General features: G+C 56.4%; 1 protein-coding gene across 1 annotated transcript in view; it reads right to left on the minus strand.

Annotated features, from left to right (window-relative positions):
* The window catches only part of HK3 (hexokinase 3), a 22,586-nt gene extending 351 nt beyond the window's left edge, over positions 1 to 22,235 (minus strand). The window contains exons 1-18 of the mRNA XM_004460008.3: positions 16,908 to 22,235; positions 13,872 to 13,972; positions 9,446 to 9,608; positions 9,113 to 9,267; positions 8,894 to 9,013; positions 8,706 to 8,801; positions 7,610 to 7,709; positions 7,346 to 7,529; positions 6,707 to 6,862; positions 6,290 to 6,523; positions 5,750 to 6,045; positions 5,497 to 5,636; positions 5,286 to 5,405; positions 2,858 to 2,953; positions 2,587 to 2,686; positions 792 to 975; positions 539 to 694; positions 142 to 375 (exon numbers count right to left, since the gene is read on the minus strand). Of these exons, the coding sequence (XP_004460065.2) occupies positions 142 to 375; positions 539 to 694; positions 792 to 975; positions 2,587 to 2,686; positions 2,858 to 2,953; positions 5,286 to 5,405; positions 5,497 to 5,636; positions 5,750 to 6,045; positions 6,290 to 6,523; positions 6,707 to 6,862; positions 7,346 to 7,529; positions 7,610 to 7,709; positions 8,706 to 8,801; positions 8,894 to 9,013; positions 9,113 to 9,267; positions 9,446 to 9,608; positions 13,872 to 13,946 (2,609 nt within the window). The 5' untranslated portion in view covers positions 13,947 to 13,972; positions 16,908 to 22,235. The remainder of the gene's footprint in view (positions 1 to 141; positions 376 to 538; positions 695 to 791; positions 976 to 2,586; positions 2,687 to 2,857; positions 2,954 to 5,285; positions 5,406 to 5,496; positions 5,637 to 5,749; positions 6,046 to 6,289; positions 6,524 to 6,706; positions 6,863 to 7,345; positions 7,530 to 7,609; positions 7,710 to 8,705; positions 8,802 to 8,893; positions 9,014 to 9,112; positions 9,268 to 9,445; positions 9,609 to 13,871; positions 13,973 to 16,907) is intronic.
* Positions 22,236 to 22,298: the final 63 nt, after the last annotated feature.

Consider the following 22,298-nt stretch of genomic DNA (forward strand, 5'->3'; position numbering starts at 1 on the left):
CGCAGACAGGTATCCCTGGCCACGCCTCCCAGACAGGCGACCTACCCCCACCCCCTGCTGCTACACCTCCCAGGCCAGGGAACCCCCGGGCCATTGCCTTCCAGCCAGGTGACCTGGCCTAGCCCCTGCACCCACACTCACTGGGGGTGCAGCTTGTAGAGGGTGCCGTCCACCCCAACAGACACGGTCAGCTCTTCGAGGCCCCGGTTCTCCCGGATCTTCTCCACCACGGCGGCCATGCCCGCCCCGCACAGCTGGGCGGCCCGCCGGGACACCGCCTGGCACACCTCTCGGACCACCAGGGCATCGTCCGAGGTGAGCGGCAGCCCCAGGTCCTCCAGGATGGCTCGCACCTGCCGCAGGGCCAGGCTGTCGCTGGCGGCCGGGAAGGAAGGGGCACGGAGAGGCAGGACCCCGCGTGAGCAGCCCTCCTCTCCCTCAGGGCTCCTCCCACGTGTCCCAGGCCCCATCGTTCCACCCTGGGTGGACAGTTAGGCTCCTTTGGGGCAGGGGGGTAGTCGATGCAGGTCTGGGGTACCTTTCAATTTCTGATAGAAACTTGGTCTTGAAGATATCCCTGGTCTGGAGGCGCTGGGTCAGCTGGCCCCGGAAGAGAACTCCGAGGCTGGTCAAGTGCAAGAGGATGTAGCGGACAATCTCCCCAAGGTACATGCCGCTGATCAGCTTCTCGAACCTGCACGGACGTGTGTGTGTGTGTGTGTGTGTGTGTGTGTGTCCACGCATGGGGCAGGAGACCCCATCAGCTCCCACCGCCAGCCCTGCGCCCCCACCTCTGCTTGCCAGGGTTGATGGACGCCTGGTCTACTTTGGCATCAAAGTGGGTGCTGAGTGTGCTCAGGGAGCCGTCATCCCCGAAGGCGCCCCATTCCATGTTGATGCACATGTGGCCCGAGTCCCCGGGCACGCCTGCCACGTTCCGGAGCTCCTCCATGTAGCAGGCATTGGTGCCCGTTCCTATCGGCACACGGACAGGGAGGAGCCACTCAGCGGCACAGACAGGGCTGCTCCCAGCCCTCCCCAGCGCTGAGATGGCAAAACCTTGCTGCCTGCCCCCCTCCGTCTTTCCATGCTCACGACCTGTCCCAGGGACCTGCTCCTCCTCCCTGCCATCCCTGCTGTAGACCCCACAAGCCCCCAAGCTCTCCGGACCACTACCACTTTCTTTGCCAGCACCACCTTCCCATACCCACCCTGCTGCCCGAGTACTCTTTCTAAAATGCTCTGGGGTCATGTTGATCTTGGGGGAGACGGGCGGCAGCTCCCTACTGCCTGCAGGTGTGAGACCCGAGCTCGAGCTCCCTGGACTCGCCTTCTGGCCCTCAGTCAAGCTAATGGGTACTGGGCCAGGAGCTGGAGGCTGGGAGAGGAGTCAGAAACAAGGACCCCCACGGTCCGGCCAGAGGAGGGGCAATGCACAGCTGACTCTGATACCACCTGCCTGTGCCTTCAAAGAAGCACCAAGGAAGAGCCAAGCGCCCGGGGTGAGTTGTCCTGCCTAGAAGGTCAGGGAAACCTTCAGAGAGGAAGTGATGTTCAAGCAGGGCCTGGAAGCTGAGAAGTGCAGAAAAGCAAAGGGCTTCCAGGCAGAGGGCACCCCTTGGGAAAGGCACCTCCTTCCTCTCCCAGCACCTCTTCAGCCCTAGGGCCGTGGCCTCCTCACAGACCCTCACCTGGGATTCGCCTGTCCAGCTGTGTATTGGCACAGCCACTGAGTACACCTTTGCCGAGTGCCCACCTGTGCCAGGGCCCCCTGTCCAGCAGCACCCTGTGTAACGTGAGGCTGCCAGGGACCTCGTGTTCTAAGACACCCATGTCCAAGGAGCTGTGGGGTGCCTTCCTCCCCGCTAGCCGACTCCTTTCTTTTCAAGTGTTGAGTCCCGCTCATCCCAGGACCCTGTCCTTTCTGATCTCGGCCTGGTTGCAAACTTGCCGCACCCGTAGGTAGAGCCAGGCTCCACTCCCTCTGATGGCCACTGCCATCCTGGGCTTAACTCCCTGCCGGGCGCTCGGTTCTGAGAAGGCAGGGATTTCTCCTTTTATGCATCTTCCTAACTCTTCCTCGAGCCCTTCGGTGGCTCCTTAGTGAAGACTGAGTCTCTTGGATGGTCTGAAGAGCCCTCACAGCTCACTGGCTTCGCCCGCCCCTGCTCAGTCCCCAACACTGAGCGAGGACCATCCCTGCACCCTGCTTGGCCCCTCTCATTTCATCCTCATGATCCCATGACAGAGGCCTTGTCGTGATCGCCATCTTAGCATTGAGGAAACTGAGGCTCCGGTGATTTGCCCAGATAGAAGTGGTGATGTAAGACTCCAAAGCCTGGACTCATTTTACAGATGGGCAAACTGAGGCTCAGAGAGCTTAAATGCCCATGAGGCCGTCGCTAAGCCGGGCCAGAAACCTGAGCTCTGGACTCTCAACCCAATAGCGTTTTCCAGGACCCCGGCCGGTCAGTTAAAATGACCCCACATCCCCAAGGCCAGGAGGGCGTCCAGTCGGAGGCCTCAGCACCAGGCAGTGCATCAACGTCAGGCTATCGGGGCACAGAGAAGCAGGGCCCTTCTCACCAACGATGAGGCCGACCTCGCATCGGGGGTCCTCGTAGCCGCAAGACATCATGGTCCCCACCGTGTCATTGACAATGGCAACCACATTCAGCTCCACTGCCTGCGCACAAAAGGATGCTGCTGGTTGCTGGGCAACACGGTTGTCACGGCAACGGGCGCTGGACTCAGAGGGCTCTACTGCAGAGGACCCCCTTCTCAGAAAGCAGGAGACCCTTAGCTCCCCTCAAGGCCCGCCACAGCCCCCAAAGCACCCCCGGAGGCAGGCTCCCACCTGTCTGCGCCCAATGGCGTCCCGCAGCAGCCACACCACGTCTCGGCCCTCGCAGTCCGAGGCGTTGAACCCCTTGGTCCAGCTCAGGAGGATACCCTGGGGGGACGGGGGAAGCTGGAGACCCCTCACAGTAGTTCCAATCTCACGCTCCCCTCCCCAAAGCTGCATCCCACCAGGGGCCTCCTGTTTCCTCCCTCCCCCAAGCAGGATTCCCACTCTGCGACAAGGGCTAAGGCCATGCCCTCTGTCCCCTCCCAATCCCCAGGAGGCTTTCAGTGTGAAGAAACCTATTAATAACCGTCCGACCTATGTCTTCTATTATTAGTTCCAGAATGCTCAGATGATCTGAGGGTCTGGCCATCTTAAGACACTTACTCAGAAGGAATGGTCTTACATAATTAGGTTAGGGACAGACAAAGCCGGCGAAGTGGGTGCTATGAGTTTGAAAAGCGAGGACAGCCAAGGCACAGAGGCCTAAATGACAGCAGACTCTGCTCTTTCAGAAAGAGCTGGGAAGAGTCGCTGGAGAGCAAGGAATTCTCAGAGTCCGGGACAAAGCAGTGTTAATGGGAGATTGGCTCTTATGTTCCAGATAAGAGTGAAGGTCGACTGGAAAAGGCAGAACCCAGATACCTGGGCAGGCTGGGAGGGGGAGAGACAGATAAGCCTTTGTTGTGAGAAATTGAACTTCAGCGAACTTATTGACAAAGAGCCTGACTTCTTTCCTGAGTGTGCTCGCCTGAGGGAGGGGGCCAGAGAAGGGGGAGTTATTCCAGAGCTGTTAGGAGAAAAGGACTGACCCACCCACAGCATGGGAAAGAGGCCTGGAAAGTCCCCCAATAATATTTCCTTTTATGCCTTTTCCCATTTCGACAGCAGCAAGGACGTTCTGAGCTCACTGTCTCAAAAACAGACACCAGAGAGAGTAAGAGAGAATGAGAGGGAGAACAAGTTTGGGGAAGACCGGTCTTGAGTGGCAGCAGCAAAGCGTCCCTGCCCGCAGGCAAGATAAAGGCTCCTGGGCTGGGCAGGGGTGGCTGAAGGGAAGGCAGACCCAGGTTGTGGGTGGTTCCCCAAGAAAGGCATCCTGTGCGCTCCAGCCCCAAGTCAAGCCCCTGTGCGGGCAGAGGAGACAGAGGAGGTGTGGGTGATCTGAAGGCAGAGGCAGCCTCTGGCCTCTTTGCCCGGATAACGCCCAGGCAGACACAGAGACCCAAGAGAGCAGTGGCAGGGGCGGGCATCTCCCTGTGTTCCCACGTGTCTGCATACCCTGTGGGCAGCCAAGAGGGGCCCAGGTCGGTGGCTGCCCACCCTGGAGCCCAGCGCTTCTGGAAATGAGCCCCTACCTGGGGAATGGGGCCCCAAAACGATGGACATGAAGAAGTATTCACTTCCCAAAGGAATACAGACTCAACATAGGAATCAAGGTCAGGTCTAGAAAAGGAACAGGCCTGGAGTTTCTTGCACACCTGGGTTTACACACTGAGTCACCTCTGCTTCTCACACCTTACAAGGACTAATCCACAGGAGTGAGCGCGCTGGGTCCAGAGTGGGGCAGACAGCAGAGGGAGACGGAGGCCAGCCGTGCGACCCCAAGGACCGGAGTGGAAAGGAACGCCGCCAGGCAGGGTTAGAGAGGCCAGCGTGAGGGCGGGCTGGGGCGCAGGTGCATCTGAGCTTTTCAGTGACGGCAAACCAAAGAAACAGATGCTTAGAGCAGGGCTCTTAACCAGGGGTCCGTGAGCCTGAATAGACATTCAAAAACACATTCTTGTGGGGACGTGTTGGTGCGGGTGTGACATATTTATTAAATAATACACAGCATAGTGTGGACTTAGGAAGGTGTCTGTGGTTTGCACCTGACTGGCAAAGGGGTCCGTGGAACAAAAAAGGTTAAGGACCCCTGCCTTTGAGGCAGAAACCTCTCAATCCCAAGAGGCTTGGAAGCTGGGGATGCTGAGAAGGAGATTTCTGGCAACTTGGACCAGTGGCCTGCAGACCCAACAAAGAGCCAAGCAAGGAAGAGAAGGGGAGAGAAGGCAAAAGAGCCAAGCAGCCACAAAAGCCTCCTGGAGACCAGAACAAACCTCCGTCCCCGCAGGCCCCATACCCCGGGGCTACACTGGGGCGGTCACCGCGGCTCCTGCCGGCCCTGCCCCTGGGCCTGCCTACCTCGAGTGCCCCTGCCCCAGCCCTGGCTCCTCTCTCAGGCCCACGCCAGCCTCCAGGAGTATCCACGTCCTTTTCCTTCCTCGCCACGCCCCCTCCACCTGGGCACACCAGGTCTGGGGAAACTGAGGCCCACGCAGGCCCAGCCCAGCTCAGGATGCTCACGCACCTCTCCCCGGCCTCCTGCCCACCCCGTTAAGGGCCCGGGGAGGCGAGGCCCCTGGGGACGGCTTCTCCTGGGCCTGCCTCCCTCCCTCACCTGGTCCAGGCCCAGCTGCCTGCACGGGAAGGAGAAGGTGAAACCCAGGGGGAGGATCTGCCCAGTCAGGCCCTGCTTCTGCTGGAAGTCCACGATGCAGTCCACGATGTGGTCGAAAAGCTGCAGGGGCGGCCCTGGGTCAGACACCGAGCCCCGCGCGCCGCCGCTCGCCCGGCCCCGCCCCTGAGGCCCGGGCCCCGGCCACGGGTACCTGGCGCCCAGAGCCCTGGGCCACGCTCTCAGGGATGGAGTAGACCTGATTGGTGATCTGCACGCCTCCCGCAGTCACACGCACCAGGAGCACCCGGAAGTTGGTGCCCCCAAGATCCAGGGCCAGGAAGTCCCCGCGCTCTGTGGGGCAGAGACCCTCAGGGCCAGGGCAGAGCTGGCGGCGGCGGCCCCCACGTGGGCCGTGACCCCCTAGACGCCCGTGTGCCGGCCCCACACGGGGGCTGGGCCCTCACCGCTGCCGTCCGGCGTGGCGCGGACGTAGGTGGGCAGCATGCGGAGGGAGGAAGCCTCGCCTCGGAGCCCCTTCTCCATGGCCTCCCGCATCTGCGCCTGCACGGCGGCCAGCTGCTCCCCGTCCAGCCGCAACGGGGCCAGGGTCTCCTCCAGCAGGCGCCGGTGGGCGGCCAGGCGGGCGGCCACGGCCGTCACCATGGCCACACCCCGGCCGCCCCCGTCCACGGAGGGGACGAAGGAGACCTCACATTCGGGGGCCAGCAGCATGACCGTCTCCTGCAGGAGGCTGCGAAACCTGGACGGGGCGGACAGCCCCCAGAGCCCATCAGCTCGAGTCCATTCGCTCCTAGTCCCGTGCACCAGCCATCCCCCCGGTCCCCACACCCCCTCTCTCGCACGCCTGGGAAAAGCATCTTTTCTCTTATTTGCACCCACTGGCTGTCACACGCACCGATGTCCGTGGCCCCCGAGTGTCTCAGACCCGCGTGGGTGCTACCTAGGGCCCCTCGTTCAGGCTCCTGCCTGGGTACTCATCACACCTGGGGCGCTGCGCAAACACTCGGCCTCCGGTGGCCACGGCGACCTGGAGCGCGCGCTGCTCGCGGCTGCGCTGCAGGCGGGCGAGGACGGCGGCCAGGGCGGCGGCGCAGAGGTGGGCGGCTCGCGCTGTCACGGTCGCGCACACGAGCTGCACGAGCGCAGCGTCCGACGCCCCCAGTCTCAGGCCCAGGCTCTGCAGGATGTCGCGCGCCCGGGCGGCCCCGGCTGAGGGGCTGGGGAGGGGCGCAGTGCCGGGTTGTGGATCAGGGAGAAAGGTTTCCCCACCCCCATACCGCCCCGAAGCTCCGCCCCTCGACTATCTGGGGGACAGAGCGCCCGGATCCGGCCGAGATCCCCTCCCCTCCTCCCCTACCGAGCCAGGGTGCCCTTGTCCGAGCCGGGCTGCGGCCACTTACTCCTCCATCTCAGCCACGTGCTCCAGGAGGATGCTGCCCTGGGTCAGCAGCTGGGGGCTGGTGCCGCCTCCAAAGAGCGCCCCGCGCCGGGCCAGGTGGACGAGCACCAGGCGCACCAGCTCACCCAGGTACAGGCCCCCGATCATCTTCTCGAACCTGCGGGAGGCAAGGGTGACCGGACAGAGCCTCTCCTAAGCCTTCAGCCCGCCCCGCCCGGCCTCCAAGAACTGCCCAAAAGGACTTAGTTTCCGGGGTGGGGGGTGGGGGGAGCCTCCACATGAGCTTCCGGAAGCAAACCGCCTCCCAGGAGGTAAGTGGGTGTTTGCCCAGCCCCTGCCCACTCCCCACTCTGGCCTCCTTTAAGCTCAGAGGTCTTCAGAGGAGGGCAGCCCCTCCCCACCCCGTCAGGGCTAACCAGGGAATAAGTTGAGAACTCAGGAGGTTCCGGAACCTTCTAAAGCCCTTCCTTCCTTGCACCCAGCTAGACCCACCCCCTACCTTCCCCAGGAGCAACCTGGAGATCCTTAGAGCGAGAGGGAGGGGCTTTAGGACCTGCGCAAGGGGCCGCAGGCAGCGCCCAGGGGCTGGGGAGACCAGGCATAGGGCCCGGGAGGAGAAGGTCAAAGCCCCTCAGGCCACCTCTGGGCTCCAGGGTTCAGGGACTCGTGGTCCAGGGCGCGGTCGAACACGGTGAGCACTGGCCCCAGCGCCCCTTCGTCGCCGAAGGAGCCCCACTCGATGCTGACGCAGACGCGGCCCCGGTCCTCGTCCAGCGCCGACACGTGCCGGGTCTCCTCCATGTAGCACGCGTTGGTGCCTGTGTCTGGCAGGGACGACAGCGTCGGGGCCTGCCCGCAGGGCGCCCCCAGCCCCTCCCGCCGCCAGGAGCGGCCCTCGGCTCACCCACAACGAGGCCGACCTCGCAGGGCCCGAGCCCCAGCTCGCAGCCCATCATGGTGCCCACCGTGTCGTTCACCACGGCGACCACGTCAATGCTGTGCGCCTGGGCAACGGAGAGGGCAGAGGTCAGGCTGGCGGGAGCAGCCAGAGCCGGGAGCCCGGGGGATGCGCGGGGGTGGCCCCACTGGCCGCCTTGTGAAGGTGGAGCCAGGGCCCAAGGCCAAGGGAAAACCTGCCCCCCCCCCCGTCCCTGAGAAGTCCCCCAGTGCCGGAGAGAATTGTCTTCCACCTGCAGATGTAGGTAAGGAGGCCAGCAGGGCAGAGGTGGGAGCTGGTGGGAGCCTTCAGACGCAGGGGCAGAGTGGGGGTGACAGCAGGCCCCCCAACGTGTTAGTCCTGGCTGGGCAGGCCCAGGGCCGTGGCTTTGATGGAGACCCCGGAGTCCATGAAGCACGCCTGTGCGTCCCCACGCATTTGTGCTGTCATGGATACCGCAGGCCCCCCACTCCGGAGAGGGACTCCTATCCCCCGAGGCCCCCTAGGTGCCACCTTACACAGCGTGCCTCCCTCGCCTCACCCTGCGCTTGGCCCGGCTCCCCGCCTCCTTTGCTCCAGGCCCTGATTCCAGGCTCCCCCACCCCAGCACGGGGCTCTCAGGCATCCAGATTTTGGCGCCTGCCATTCTCTGAGACTGTATCGCCCTCTCCAGCCTGGCTCTGCAGCCATGTCTTCCCCTGCGAGTCCCCAGAGTGGCCGGAATGCACCTCCTCAGCGGTGCCCCTCTTACTTTGGGATGTTTTCCTCGCTGGACAGCTCCTTGAGGACAGGGTCAAAGTGCTTTCGGCTTTGTTTCCACCCCCCCTTCCCAGGGTCCTGACATTTGTTTGATCTTTCTTAGCCTCAGTTTCCTCTCCTATAAAATAGGAATAGTAGCGACATTTCCCCCAGGGGTACAAAACTGGATAAAGGATGTGAATGGGAAAGGAAGACCTGGCCCAGGGTGGCGATGGGGCGTTGTGGCAACAGGCAAGTCGGATGCACAGGCTGGGCCCAGGCCCAGGCGTGGGGGCACCCTGCCATCGCCCCCACCCCCGCTCACCCCCTGCCGCTGGATGGCCTCTCTCAGCAACTGGACCACGTCCTGGCCTTCCACACCGCTGCACCGGAAACCTTTGGTCCAGGAGATGAGGGTGCTCTGCGGGCGGAGAAGCTGGGTCACCTCCCCAGCGGCCTTCACGGCGGGCAATCCCTCCCCCCCGCCCTGTCCCTGCACCCTCGCTGCCTCACCTTGTCCAGGCCCGTCTGGTGACAAGGGAAAGAGAAGTTGAACCCAAGCTGCAGGCGCCGACCGCCCACGGGGAGTGTATCCAGGAACTCGGACAGGCAGCGGGCGGCAAAGTCAAAGAGCTGTGGGGAATCGCGGGGGGCTCAGCTGGGCCCCCCCAAGTGCTCGCCACCCCCGCCCCCCAAACGCCAGGCCCCAGAGGCTGGGCTATGAGGCCTCACCTGCTGGCCAGGGCCCAGCATCACCTCCTGGGGGATGGCAAACTCCTGGCTCCTGGGCTCCATCCTGTGCCCCCCGATGCCCATCAGGGTCACCCACAGAATGCGCAGTGTGGCCCCTGTGGCTCCCAGCTCCAGCACCACGAAGTCTCCTTGCTCTGGGGACACAGGAAGACGTGCAGCTGGCCAGACCCTCCGCCTCCCAGGAGCATTCCCAAGGCCTGCGGCGTCTGGTCAAGGGAACTCAGAGGTGGGGAGCAGGGAGCAGGGAGCAGAAGCTTCCGCCTCCCCCAGACCGGCACCCTCTGCCCAGGGGGTGTAGCCTCGGTCGTCCACCTGTGCCATGCGGGGTGGAGCCCACGTAGGTGGGCAGCATCCGGACCGCAGGGGCAGGACTGGTCTGCCCCTTCAGCGCCTGCTCCATGGAGCACAGGAGGCTGGCTTGGATCTGCCGCAGCTGTGCCTCTGTCACCTTGAACTGCTGCAGGCAGCGCTGCACCTGGGAAGAAACAGGCCACAGCCAGGCCAGAAGCCATGTTGGCCCAGCCAGATTCCCCAACTCCCACCCAGGGCAGAGGCCAGCTCGCTCCATCCAGCAATGGCCCCATCCAGGTCGGTGCCCTTCCCTCAGGGGCCTGCCTAGAGCCCTCTCTGAGCCTCATGGTCTCGCGGTCTGCCCAGCATCCGCTCAGCCCCAGTCCTCCCCTCCTCACCCACCTGGCTCTCCTGCCACTCACAGCCTGCACCCGGTTCCTACATGCTCAAAAGGCCCCATTCTGGAGGGAAGACCCCTCTCCTTCCTCACTCCACTCCGTTCCCAGCTGGCTCCTTCTCAGCCCCCTAATTCCTCTGCTCTGTGCCCTCCACTCCTCTGAATTCAGAATTTGGCAAGGCCTGTCCCGCGCCACATCACACCTGGTTCCCCCCAATACCCGAATGCATCGTCGCTGCCCAGCGAGTGGCCACAGAGTGAGCAAATGAATGAACCAGTGAGTGAACATCTGAATGCTTCAAACCCAAGTGCTCCTCTCTCCCCATCCACCCTGAACCCGGAGTCTGAGCAAGCCCAGCAAGGTGAATTGGGGGACCATTCTGCCGAGGAAGGACCTGGGGCCAACTGAGTCCTACACTAGCTCAAGCACGGGACAAAGTATGATCAGCTGAATCCTGCTCTTACGAAGCTCACGTTCCTGTGTGGGAAACAAAACAAGCAAATAAACGGATACCGTGGTTCTGGTAGTGATGGGGTATGTGTGTGTGTGTGTGTTTAAAGGTAGGATTGGAAGTTAGAGAGTGACCAGACATCAGGGAAGGAAGAGTTATTTTTAGACAGTCAGTCGGGAACTCCCCCTCTCCCGGGAGGTGGCGTCAATGAAGGAAGGGGATAAGCCGGTGGAAGATCTGAGGGAAGTGCATAAAGGGATTTTCTTCAGAGCAAGAGGATGGATGTGGTGATGGGGGAGCTGGGCCAGGAATGGACTGGAGCCTGAAGAGAGGATTGCGGGGAAGACGGAGACCCCGATGCCCCAGGTTCTCACTCCACCATCTGCCCTTGGAGGGGCTAGGAAGCCTCTGGGACCCTCGCCTTGGTGTACAGAGCCCCACCTCCCACCCCTGGGTGGCCATCTCTCCTATCCAGAGATGTCCCAACAGCCTCCCTGGATTCAGTAGAGGTCCCCAGCCCTGTGACTCTCTCCACTCTGGTCTTGGACCACCTCACACGCCACTTCCTGTCTCCACAGTTCCTTGTCGGGATTCTAATCACTTCCCCCCCCACCAATGACCCACTGCTCTCAACTGCACCCAGGCACCTGGATAACCTCCAGGGAGCACCAGGGAGGGTGGCTGCACCTACGGACCACTCAGTCCCACCCCCTGCTTTATGAAGACAATGGGAAACAAATCCCTGAGGAGGGCAGATAATCCTAGCGTGGTGCCAGATGTTCAGTTCCACGTTGACATCATCGCAGATGCTTCCAGCAGCCAGGCACGCTGGGAGGGCCTACTCCTATGTTACCAATGAGGAAACTGCAGCACAGCGAGGGGCAGTCATCTTCCTGGCCCAAGCAGCTATTAAGGGGCAGGGCAGAATTTGAATCTGATTGCAAAGATGATTCCACAAAAATGTGAAGTGTTGTGAAAAAGAGCAGTTTCACCTGCAAAGGGCCCAAGGCTGGCTAAGTTTGCAGCAAAGAAAACCCCATAGTGTCTGGGGCCAAGAAACTTTTATCTGAGTCCTTGTCCCCGCACTCCCTGGCTCTGTGACCCTGGGCAAGTCACACTTCTCGGAGCCTCAGTCTCCTGGTACTCAGAAGCTGCACGATGGCAGGGCCTTGTCTGGTTTACTGCTGTACCTCAGGGCCATCCAGAACGGTTGGCTCAAGGCGCGCACTCGCTCGGGAGGGTTTTGTTGCATAAATGCTCGTGGTGGCTTGAGAATTCAAGGGTATAATGTGTGGGCAAGTGGAAAGTGCTGTTCTGCTGTGCATGCTTGATAAGATCTAATCTCATGTCTCATTATTGCTTAATTACAGCAGCAGAACTGCGGAGAAGCCAATGACTTGGGCAGATTGATGCTTTGCTTCCTTTTCCTCCTGGGTGCGGTGAGAGATTCAAGAGGAGAGGTGAGGAGATGGCAGAAGCCCCAAGGAGGACAAGAGCACGCGCCTGCCAGACTCGCTGGGCGGGCACCGGCCAGGAGGAGCTACTGGAGTTCCCCTCTTGTACTCCCCACCCCTCCCCAAGAGTGGGGAGAGGCCTCAGCCAGGAGAGCAGAGAGCAAAGCACTGGGGAGAGGGTGCAATGCAATATGGCTTCAATGCTGGCTGCTCCGACTAACTTGCTGGGTCACGCTGGGCCCATCAGTTCACCTGGCTGAGCTAGTGTCCTCCTCTCAGAAGTGAGAACACTAGCAGGGCCTGCTCCTCGGTGATGCTGGTCAGGACTGAGAAGATGATACAGGTGAAGCATGGGACAGTGTCTGGCATAGAGGAGATACTCACTGAGGTGTGAGCTCCCTGTCCTCAGAGCGCAAGGCACAGTCAGCGTGCAGAGCACCAGTCCACGCCCCTTCTGGTGATAAAGAGGTCTAGGGGCTAGGGCTGGGGACTGGTCTCTGAGAGACCAGGCCGGGCCCTGGCCACACAGGTCGCCTTGTGAAGGTGGAGCCAGGGCCCAAGGCCAAGGGAAAATTTGCTCCCCACTCCTGGAAGTCCCCCGAGGCCAAAGGGGAATTGTCTTTCAACTGCAGAGGTAGATCAGGAGGCCAGCAGGGCAGAGGTGGGAGCTGGTGGGAGCTTCAAGATGGAGGGGCAGATTGGAGGTGACAGCAGGCCCCCCAACAGGACCTGGCTAGGAAGGCCCAGGGCCCAGTCACAGTGACCCCTGGACCCAGCCTTGGGGTGGGCATAGAGAAGGTGCTCAGGAAGGGTGTACGGCAGGGTCAGGGGCTCAGGTTGGAGAGGGGAGGCCAGGCAGTGAGGGCTGATGCCCCAGCTCTTTGGGCTAGAAGCCTAGTCAAGTGGACCTCGGGCCACCTGGGAAACTAAAGGGACAGCAGGGGATGATCCAAGAACCCCTTCTTGGAGGGCCTGTCGCTCCATCAGCCCATTTAATCCTCTAGGGGGTGGGGAGTCTTATTTCCCTCCATTTCCCTCCATTTTGCTTTTGAGGAAGCAGAGACTAAGCGATAGGAAATCACTTACACAAGCGTTTTGTACTTGAGGGTGTGGTGTGAGGGCTTCTTAATCTTGGTCAAGATGAGAGAAAAAAGAGAAACTAATTTCTGAGCCAACCCTCGGCGTACGGAGACGGTGTTGTGTAAGAACTGCAAAGTTGAGTCCAGCTCCAGCTGAGTCCCCAGTTATCTCTGTGCCTGACAGCAGTGGCCGTGTTGAGGCGAGGGAGAGGTGCGGGAGTAGCCAGAGAAGTAGAGATGGGGCTCAAGACATGGCTTGTTACCAGAAAACCCCAAGGCAAAGTGAGCAGGACGGAGGGTGGTTTAAAACCGGGTGAGGGGAGCAGGCATGGCTCAACCGATAGAGCACCCGCCTACCATATAGGAGGTCCAGGGTTCAAACCCAGGGCCTTCTGGCCCATGTGGTGAGCTGGCCCATGCGCAGTGCTGATGCCTCGCACAAGGAGTGCTGTGCCTCGCATAGGTGGCCCCTGCACAGGGGTGCCCCACGTGCAAGGAGTGCACCCCGCAAGGAGAGCTGCCCCCTGTGAAAACTGCAGCCTGCCCAGGAGTGGCACCGCACACATGGAGAGCTGACACAGCAAGATGACGCAACAAAAAGAGACAGAGATTCCCGGTGCCGCCTGACAAGAATGCAAGTGGACACAGAAGAACACACAGTGAATGGACAGAGAGAGCAGACGGGGGGTGGGGAGGAGAGGGGGAAGGGGAGAGAAATTTTTAAAAAATCTTTAAAAAATAACGGGGTCAACCCATTCAAGGGTGGCACCTAGGTGACAAGGTGATGAAAGCAGCAGGTTTAGAGCTGAAATGCCCATGCTCCTGTGTGCCTTTAACTGGTCACTTCACTTCTTAAGCCTCCTCTTCCTCATCTGCAAGATAAGTAGTGTATTACCTGTCTTGCATTTGCTTGGGGCCTCGAAGGAGACAGTGAGCAGATATGCAAGTCTTGGTAAACTTGGAAGGGCTGCAAGAGTACGCACCATGGCCCCACAGCATCCCCAGGCAACACTGCTCTGCACAGCCTTGAATGAGCACGAGACCACAGCCCAGTGCTGAACTTACCAGCTCAGAGCTGTCTGAGGGGCCGTCCGGGGCACCTGCCCCAGGCTGCAGACCCACAGGCCCAGTGGAGTCCATCGGGTTCCACAGTGGGGGCTGACCACCTAGAGGAGAAAACAGACAGCCTGGGTGAACCCCGTACTCTGTGGGCTCTAGGGGGCCGTGACCTGAACCCGCGACTTCTTTGCTTCTGAAGGGGGCCAAGAAGGAAGCTGTGGACACAATTCAGAACCTTCAAGGTGATCAACCAGAAGACCCTCGTTTTCCAGAAGCATGTGTAATGAGAGAGCCCTGGGAAGGCTGATTTCAAACCCAGATGCCATTCTTTCATTCAGGCGCTCGCATTCACCAGTTCCTGAGGCCTCCTGGGCTGGACGCCGGGGCAGACCCGGGCCCTGCCCTCGGGAACCTCACAGCCTTACCAACCACCTCAGGGGCACTGACATGGGCTGCTCTGCTTGGGAGTGGGCAGGATGGGCGAGAAGTTTGGAACAAAGGATGTGAGGTAAGAAAGGGCCAACAATCTGCTGGAGAAATAGACAGGGCTGGACTGCAGACAGCTTGATGCCAGGCTAAGGCACATGGATGTAATTCTGAAGAGGATGGGGAGATACGGGCTGGGGTATAATGACGATAGGTCCATGTTTCAGAAGGCGGTTCTATTAATGGCATGAAAATTACAGTTTCTCCATCTGTACAACAGGATAAATTATATGTACACTCACAAGGTGGCAATGAGAATGGAGTAACGCCTGGGAAAGTGCTTTCCGAAATTTAACAGGCAACACAAGTGTGAGCTCGTGAGTGTGTTTTTGAAGGCGCAGAGACTCAGGGCTGAAAGCGCCCTGCACTCAGTGGAGGACCCGGCTCTCCCCGCAAGGCAGCGGTGCCAGGTCTGTCAACGGCTCCGTCTAATTTTCTTCTTCTGCAAAATGGGAATCAACATATGTCAAAGGACTGTGTGGGGCAAATGAAATAGCAAGAGCAAGAGTACCTTGTTCAGAGTGCGGGTTCAAGTTTATTTGGCTCTGAACTGAAAGGCTAGGAGTCTCGATTTCCTCATAACATGACACACACAACAATTAAGTTCTTGCGAGGATGGAAGGAGTTAATGGTTGTGAAAGCCCTTTGCAGACTGTACAGGACCAAGTCAGGGGTCTTGCTCACCCACACAGTTCAGGGAATCCCCGAGGGCGCCTGCTCTTTATGAGTAGGGGAAATGGGAATGCAGCCCACTTAATCATTCCGTTTCTCCTCCTCCTAAAGGATAAACGTCTGGAAAGATAGCACCTTCCCACTCCTGCAACCCTTCCTCACTATACCGCCACCACTCCCATGAATTCGCCTTCCATGTGGCCACCTATGACCTCCTAACTGCCCCGCCCCAAGCCCTCCCCCTCCTAACTTCCCTGCCTCAGCCCTCCCCCTCCCCACTGCCCTCTCTCAAGCAGGCCAAGTCATGAGCCATTCCGTTTGCTGCAAAATTCTCTCCTTTGGCTTCGGCAGCCAGTCTCTCCAGGGTCTCCTTCCTCCCTGAGTCTCTCTCAGTCTTCATCAGTAATTCTTCCTCTCCTCTCCCCTTAGTTGCAAGGGTGCCCAGCTTTTTGTCCACACCGTCTTTTTTACACTCCCACTCTATCTCACCCTTTCTGAAGGCTTTGTTTAAAACCTCTGCGTGTGGACCTCCAGGCCCACCGCTGTCCTGAGCCGAAACCTACATTTCGGTGGTTGGCTGGGTATTATAGATGCTGGGCAGGCTCCTCAACCTCAACAGAGGCAAAGCCACGCTCATTTTCTCCTTCATTTCTACCCACAAAACTCCACCGTGGCTAGAGGCATCAAGCTATTCAGGTCGCACGTACACGTGTGACCCTCACTTATTAGGTTTTGTGGACAAGTGCTGTGCTGGGTTCCCTGCTCCCCGTTCCTGCCCCAGACCTTCCTCCCATCGGAGTCTTCCAACAGCCTCTACTTCCAGACCCAAACTAACCTCCCCAACTCCCAACACATCACTAGAGCGACTGTGCTAAAAGAGATTTTATCCTGTCATTCCCTGGTTCACTTCTGAAAAAAAAAAGGAAGCAAACTTTCAAATCACAATGACTCCCACTGCAGGAAAGAAGGCCAAAAGTCTTTATCATGGCATTCACACTTCATCCTCAGCCTAAGCTTCCTCTTTTACCACTCCCCTCTGCACTCCAACCCCGCGAACTACAAACTACTTCCTTGTCTTCTGCTTTCCAGCCCGTGTGCATGTTGTTCCCTTAGCCTGGAGGGCTCTACAGTGTCCTACAGTGTCAGCTCTGGATCTTCAGTGTCCAGCACAGAGTCTGGCATACACAGGTGCTAATACAACTTTGTAAAATTGAGGAGAATATATATTTTACTTACTTGGGGAACCAAGGAATCAGTTTCTAACAAATCTCCCCAAACTCACGTACAGGTAACTACACTCAGTCTCCACATCTGTCGAATGGTAATAATATTACTTGCAGCTACCTTACAAATCTGTTCAAGGATAAGATGAGGTAACTGAGGCTCTTTGGAAAGGATTAAGAGCGACACGAGTGGTGATCTTAGTCTAGCTCGCCCAACTGTGCATTCATTCACTCTCATCCACTCAATATTTACTCAGCTTCTTTGCATGCCAGTAGCTGAAGTTTTCCTCAAGTAACCTAAGTGTTTATACTCTGGGTAAACATATTCGTGTCTGTTTCCTCCAGCCAACTCAAAGTTCCCGTGGGAAATGACCACGTTCCACAACAGCTGTGGCTGGGTTCTGATCTCACCTTTGTTTAGTTGGGAAAGGAGAATGTGGGACCCTGTCTCATCTGGGAATGAGAATATCCCCAGGACCCAACCCACAGTCTGCACAATTGGCTTCTCTCAGCTGAATCAGCAAAAGACACACTCGGGACCCCTGCTGAGGATGGGAGCTGCCATCCAGGCCTCGTCGCCTTAGTTTCCTCAGCCTCCACTTCCTCCAGTGTGGACCAAGCAGAAGCGATAAGGGTGAGGGGGCTGGGGGTGAGGCCTTACCCGGAGAAGCAGCAGTGGTCACTTTCCTTAGGCCTGAGCTCTTCTCTCCCAGTGTGAGCCACCCCAGTGACACTGGTCTGTACCCCAAAGTGAAACTCAGGGGTGACCTGAGTTAGAAGATCCCCAAGCTCCACCCTCTTCCTCCACCACTTACGAGACAAGTTAATTCAGGAAGACAGCACTTCCTTCCAAGGCTGCCCTATGAGGAGCCTGGGTATAAGCAGAGCTGTAGTGCAAACTTAAGCAAGATGACCACAGGGAGGTGGAGCCCTGTACTGGGCCACGGACCCGAGGCAGTCATCCTTCTGCAATGCTGGAAGTGCCATTCATTCTGCAAGCACTGCGTCTGGGTTGTGAGGCACTGGTTGTGGGGACCCAAAGTTTATAAAACACACCCCTGGAAAGGAGCTGGAGGAGTCTAATCAGGACAATTGTTTAAAATGTGGAAGTGCCAATGAGTAAGTGGTGATGTGGGAACCCAAGAGGAAAAGACTACATTGGCCCATCAGTGGGCTGGGTGAGTTGAGGAAGTTGAGCCTTGAAGAGAGAATAGCAGTTTTGTAGCAGAAGTGGATCCTTGACAAAGAGAACAGCATGTACAAAATGATGAAGGGCCAAAAGCACGTAGCTTCAAGGGCCTAGAGAGGCATGTGTGGATGTGGCATTGTAGTGGGAGAGGAGGCTGCAGGTACCTGTGGAGTCTAGCCTTTACTCTGGAGGCCAAGGTGAGAGAGGTTCACACTGTGGAAGGATAAGGGCAATCTCCAGTTCAGCGGCGCTGTGGGCCCAGCTGCCTCTCCCCTATGCCCATCTCTGTGAATACCACAGGCCTCAGGGTACAAGCCCACCATGGCAGGAGACGAGGACATACCGTAACACTCTTCCTTGCAGGGAAACTGGTGGGCAGACACTAAAATTTTGAGGTACCTTATCAGCAGTAATGGTAATTTATCATTGTCTACCAGGCTGGAGATGAGGAAAGGAGAGCACTGTAGCAGTTTCAGCATGGTTGGGCCTGGAACCAGTCTAGACGCCAGCTCTGCTGTAGTTTCCTGGGTACCAAACAGGCATATGGGGTCTGAAAGGCAGGCAGGATATGTGTGTGGGGGGGTGGGGGGGTATTGGGAAGAGCAGAGTGGCCTGTCACCCACAACAGAGCATCTTGCCTAACGTGGGGACAATCTCAATGGTGCCCCACAACAGCCGAGGCTCAGGTTCCACTCTCTTATCTTTGATTGGCTAGGAAAGAATATGGAACCGAATGTGGAAGGTCCAGCTATTATTAATGCCAACAGCCAGAGTCTGCAGTTTCCTGACCCCAGATGAGGACGTTTTGTCAACTCTCCTCATCTGTGTTTCTGTAAGTCCTGAGTCCACTTTCTCAGAAGCAGGGGTTCTGGTGCCCTGGTCAGTGTGCAAAAAAGGTCTGTGTTAGGGCTTGTGGAGGTAGCAGCCTGGGTTTTAGTTCTGTACGCAGCTGTGGCAGTCCTGACTGAAGCAGAGGCATGGCCAATGCCAGATCTCTTCAGACACCAGATGGCCACTGACGAACAAAGGAAAGGACGAGTCCTGACGAGGTTCCTTATAGCCCCTTAGTGCCAGTCTCCAGCTGTCCAGAAGGAATGGGGAGAAGCCAACTGGGGTAAGGGTGGGCACAGGCTGGTGCCACTGCTGGGCTGGGAGCCCTAGGCTCTCCCTGCTCTGGCTCTGGGCTGCTGGTAGCCTTGTTTCTCACTGTCCTGAAAGCTCTCTGCAGCCAGGCACGCAGGGCCCTGGGTAAGCGCGCTCACCATTCCTGGCATGCACTTTACACTCTGCGTGCTTCAGCTCCTACACGCACTAAGCTGCTTCTTACTGTTGTCTTTATCCATGATACTCTGCCTGAAACATCTCCCCCTTTACCCTGCCCAGACTTCACCTGATCCATTTTTCCTCATCCTTTAAATTATACAGCTCAGTCATTGCTGAAACCGAGGAGCCTTGCCTATAAAGTTCTTTCTGGCCTTGACCCTGGATGAATGTGGCCTATCTTACTAATCCAATAGTGTCTTGGATTTCCTTCTATCACTACATTTAAAACAGTCTATTAAAATGTTAAGTGGAGCAGGTGTAGCTCAGTGGTTGAGTGCATGATAGTTCAGAGTTCTGAAACAGAGAGAAAATAAGTAACCCCTTCCTGTCTTCCCAGTGCGTATGGTTCCAGCAGCCTCTCAACGCATCCATCTTCCACTGCTAACTACTACTTACTACCTGTCTTCACCTCCGTCAAATTCCCACCTGCAAACTCACAAATAGCGAAGTAACCCAAACTTAGAATATGCACTGAGTCACTAGTTTTGAGTTGAGTTGGGGGTGGGCGGCAGTCCAGTCCAGTACAGAGCAAGAGCTCTGGGGTAGAGACCTGGGTTTGAAGCCCATCCCATTTACGAGCCGTATGACCTTAGATTTTCTCACTTCTCTGAGTCTCAATTTTCCATGTATAAAACATGGAGACCAATTATTTCATAGGACTTATTTTAGGTTGGGTTCCTCTAGAAGCAGACGACTTGAGTGCAAGTAGTTTATCTGGGAAGTCATCAGGGACAGTGCCTGGAATATGTTGAGGCAAGTGAAGTGCGCAGAGTTTAATGAGGCCCTCTCTGGCTTGTCCAAGCGCCCATTCTGCACTAAATGAATCTGAGAGCAAGTGTCTTTTTTAACATTTTGCTTCCTAGGTACCTCTAGTTGCCTCACCCTAGTCCCTACCCTGAGCCAGGAAGCACTGCCAGGGGAGTCGGAAGTGAGGCCGGATAGGGAAGGAAGCCAACAGTGTGCATTAAATTGCTGCTAGCAACTACTGAGGCTCAGTCCCATACGGTAGCTCTGGGAGACAGGGTAGACTGTACCTCAGAAGTGCTCCACCCAAGGAATGAGGAAACAGGGGTACTGTACCTGCAACTTCCATGTTTCATTGGCTGAGGGCTGCCCCAGGGGCATTAACTCCCTGATACCCCAGAATGCTCCACATATAAGCCAAGAGAAGTCCTGAGGTCAAGAGTGGCATAGGAGCCTTTGGGTATATAACAGAATAGTGGTGCCCAGGGGATATGGGCAGAGCAGTCTGTGCTGGAGGGCTGTTGTAAGCATTAACTGAAATAACACAACTACAATGCCTAACACAGAGAAGTTCCTTTCTCTTTCCCAATTTGTGGTAAGAGCTTGTGAAGCTCACCAAGCTCCCAGCTCTCTCTTGAGTCACCACCAGCAGAACAGCTCTTCTCATCTTTCCAAACAAGTAGAACCCCAGGGACCCTGAGAAAGCTCTGGAGGCCCAGGACCCAAGCTTGATGTAGAAGGTTGGAGGCTGATGATCCTCCTGAGAGCACACCCCTCTAAGAACTGTTTCCTCTGGTATCCCTCCCTCCTCTCCGGCCCTTCCATTGCAACACTGATTATGAAACAAGATACCAGCATGACATTGGTAACAGCTGCTACCATTTACTCATTATTGTCTGTGATAGATACTGTGTTAGATCCCTCATACACCTTATTGTAATCCTTAGAACCCTGAAGTATGATTTTTTCCCATTTTACGGAAAGGACACTAGATCTCAGAGAGGTTAAGTAATTTGTATCAGAAGCAGGAATTCAGACTCAGGTTTTTCTGTCTGATAACTCTTTCCACTTTGTTTCTTCATTCTTTCACAAATGTCCTGCCTCAGGGTCATTAGGATGGGGAGATGAGAGTGTGGATAAGCAGCCTTACTGCCAGTGTGGGGAGGGTGGTAGTGGTAGTGGTAGGGGGAAGTTGTTTTTCCCTTGACTCTGCATTAGCTGATAACCAGGCCTACTTGTTCCTGGTTTTATTGATCCACTACTTCCTGCAGCTGACCCACGTTCTAGAAAGACTGCTCCATTTTAAGCTAAATAATTCACTTTCTAGAATCAGGCAGACAGATAAACACAATATCCTGTTTATAGAGCTCTACCTCCAATAAATCGCCATTTAATGAGATAGAAGACTAGTGAGAGTTAAGCTGATAGGACATAACTGATAAACTACTTTTCATTAGCAGGAAAGCATGACAATAATCAATACTAGAGTTGAAATATAGCATTCTATTTTTTAGGACCGAAGAGCAGAGGTACTGTGCTCTCACAGACAAGAAGCAGCTTTATTTGTTCCTCTGGGCCTTTGTTTCTTCATCTGAGAAATGGGGATAATACCTACCTCATAGGGTTGCTGTGAGGATTAAATGAAGAAACATACATTGCCTGGACCATAGGAGATGTTCAAAAATAGAGCTACAGAAAATACTGGAGAACATGCAAACTCACAGAGACTGAAAATAGAGTATAGGTTACCTCAGGTGGGACGCAGGAGCAGTGGGGAGTTATGAGTATAGAGCAAAATGAGTGTAGAGTTTCTGTTTGGGGAAGAAAGGTAAGTGATAATAGTGGACGGTGGTGAGGTACCACAACATTGTGAATGGTATGTTTGAGAGGGGTTGGGATGGGAAGATTTATATTGTATATATGTTTCCACAATTGAAAAAAAAAAAAGAATAAATAGTTACTACTTATGTACAACATCAGTCTCATTGAACGCCAACAAGGTTTATGGAAGGAATAGACAGTGAGCCCACCATGCTGCCTTTTGCTAACTGAAAGAGCTTGTGTGCAAAGGGACCTAGGCAGTAAGCAGTGGCCTGAAGGGTTATGCAGTGTCTTCCACCCCAGCTTGTTTTCATTTAAAAATAAAGGCAAAGATACCTTTGAACTTAATAAGTCGGAAGAATCTTGGTGGTAATCCCTGTCTAAACTGTCCTAAGATCATTTCTTGGCCAGCAGCGGCCCCCACTCCCCGCCAGTCTTCTTTCATTACAGCTTCAAATTGGCTCCTGCCAAAGCTAACTTTCTTAACTAACTTTTTGTGGCTCTCTCCCTCAGTAGCTGTTTCTGCCATTTGACAGTCTTTCATCTTTGGAGTCTGACAAGGTACTGAGGCCAGACCACATTTCTGTTCTACACTGGAAGCTCCTGGGCAATGTGGTTGAGAATATGTACTCCTTCAATAAGGTCACTGATACTTCCTGTTGCTGCTATGACCTTTGGCAGCAAGAACTGATCTCAGTTTGAACAGATGAATATGCCTGCCATCCCCACTGGCTAATCTAGGAAGGGAAAATAATTGCATAGGAACTTACAACAGAGTGTTCACTTACGAATTCCTGGGAAGAATGGCAGGACACATTCCTCAAAGGTCCTATGCTCTAGCTGAGAATTCTTAACCGGGTAGGGACAGCAAGATGAAGTTATGGGTCAGTGAATGGTAGGAATAAGCACAATAAATAGTAGGATTTAATGCCCCTGGCACCTTCCAGAATGATGCCAGAAAAGGTCAAAGGAGTA

Source organism: Dasypus novemcinctus, chromosome 2 (assembly GCF_030445035.2).
Source record: "Dasypus novemcinctus isolate mDasNov1 chromosome 2, mDasNov1.1.hap2, whole genome shotgun sequence".
In the NCBI taxonomy this organism is placed as follows: Eukaryota; Metazoa; Chordata; class Mammalia; order Cingulata; family Dasypodidae; genus Dasypus; species Dasypus novemcinctus.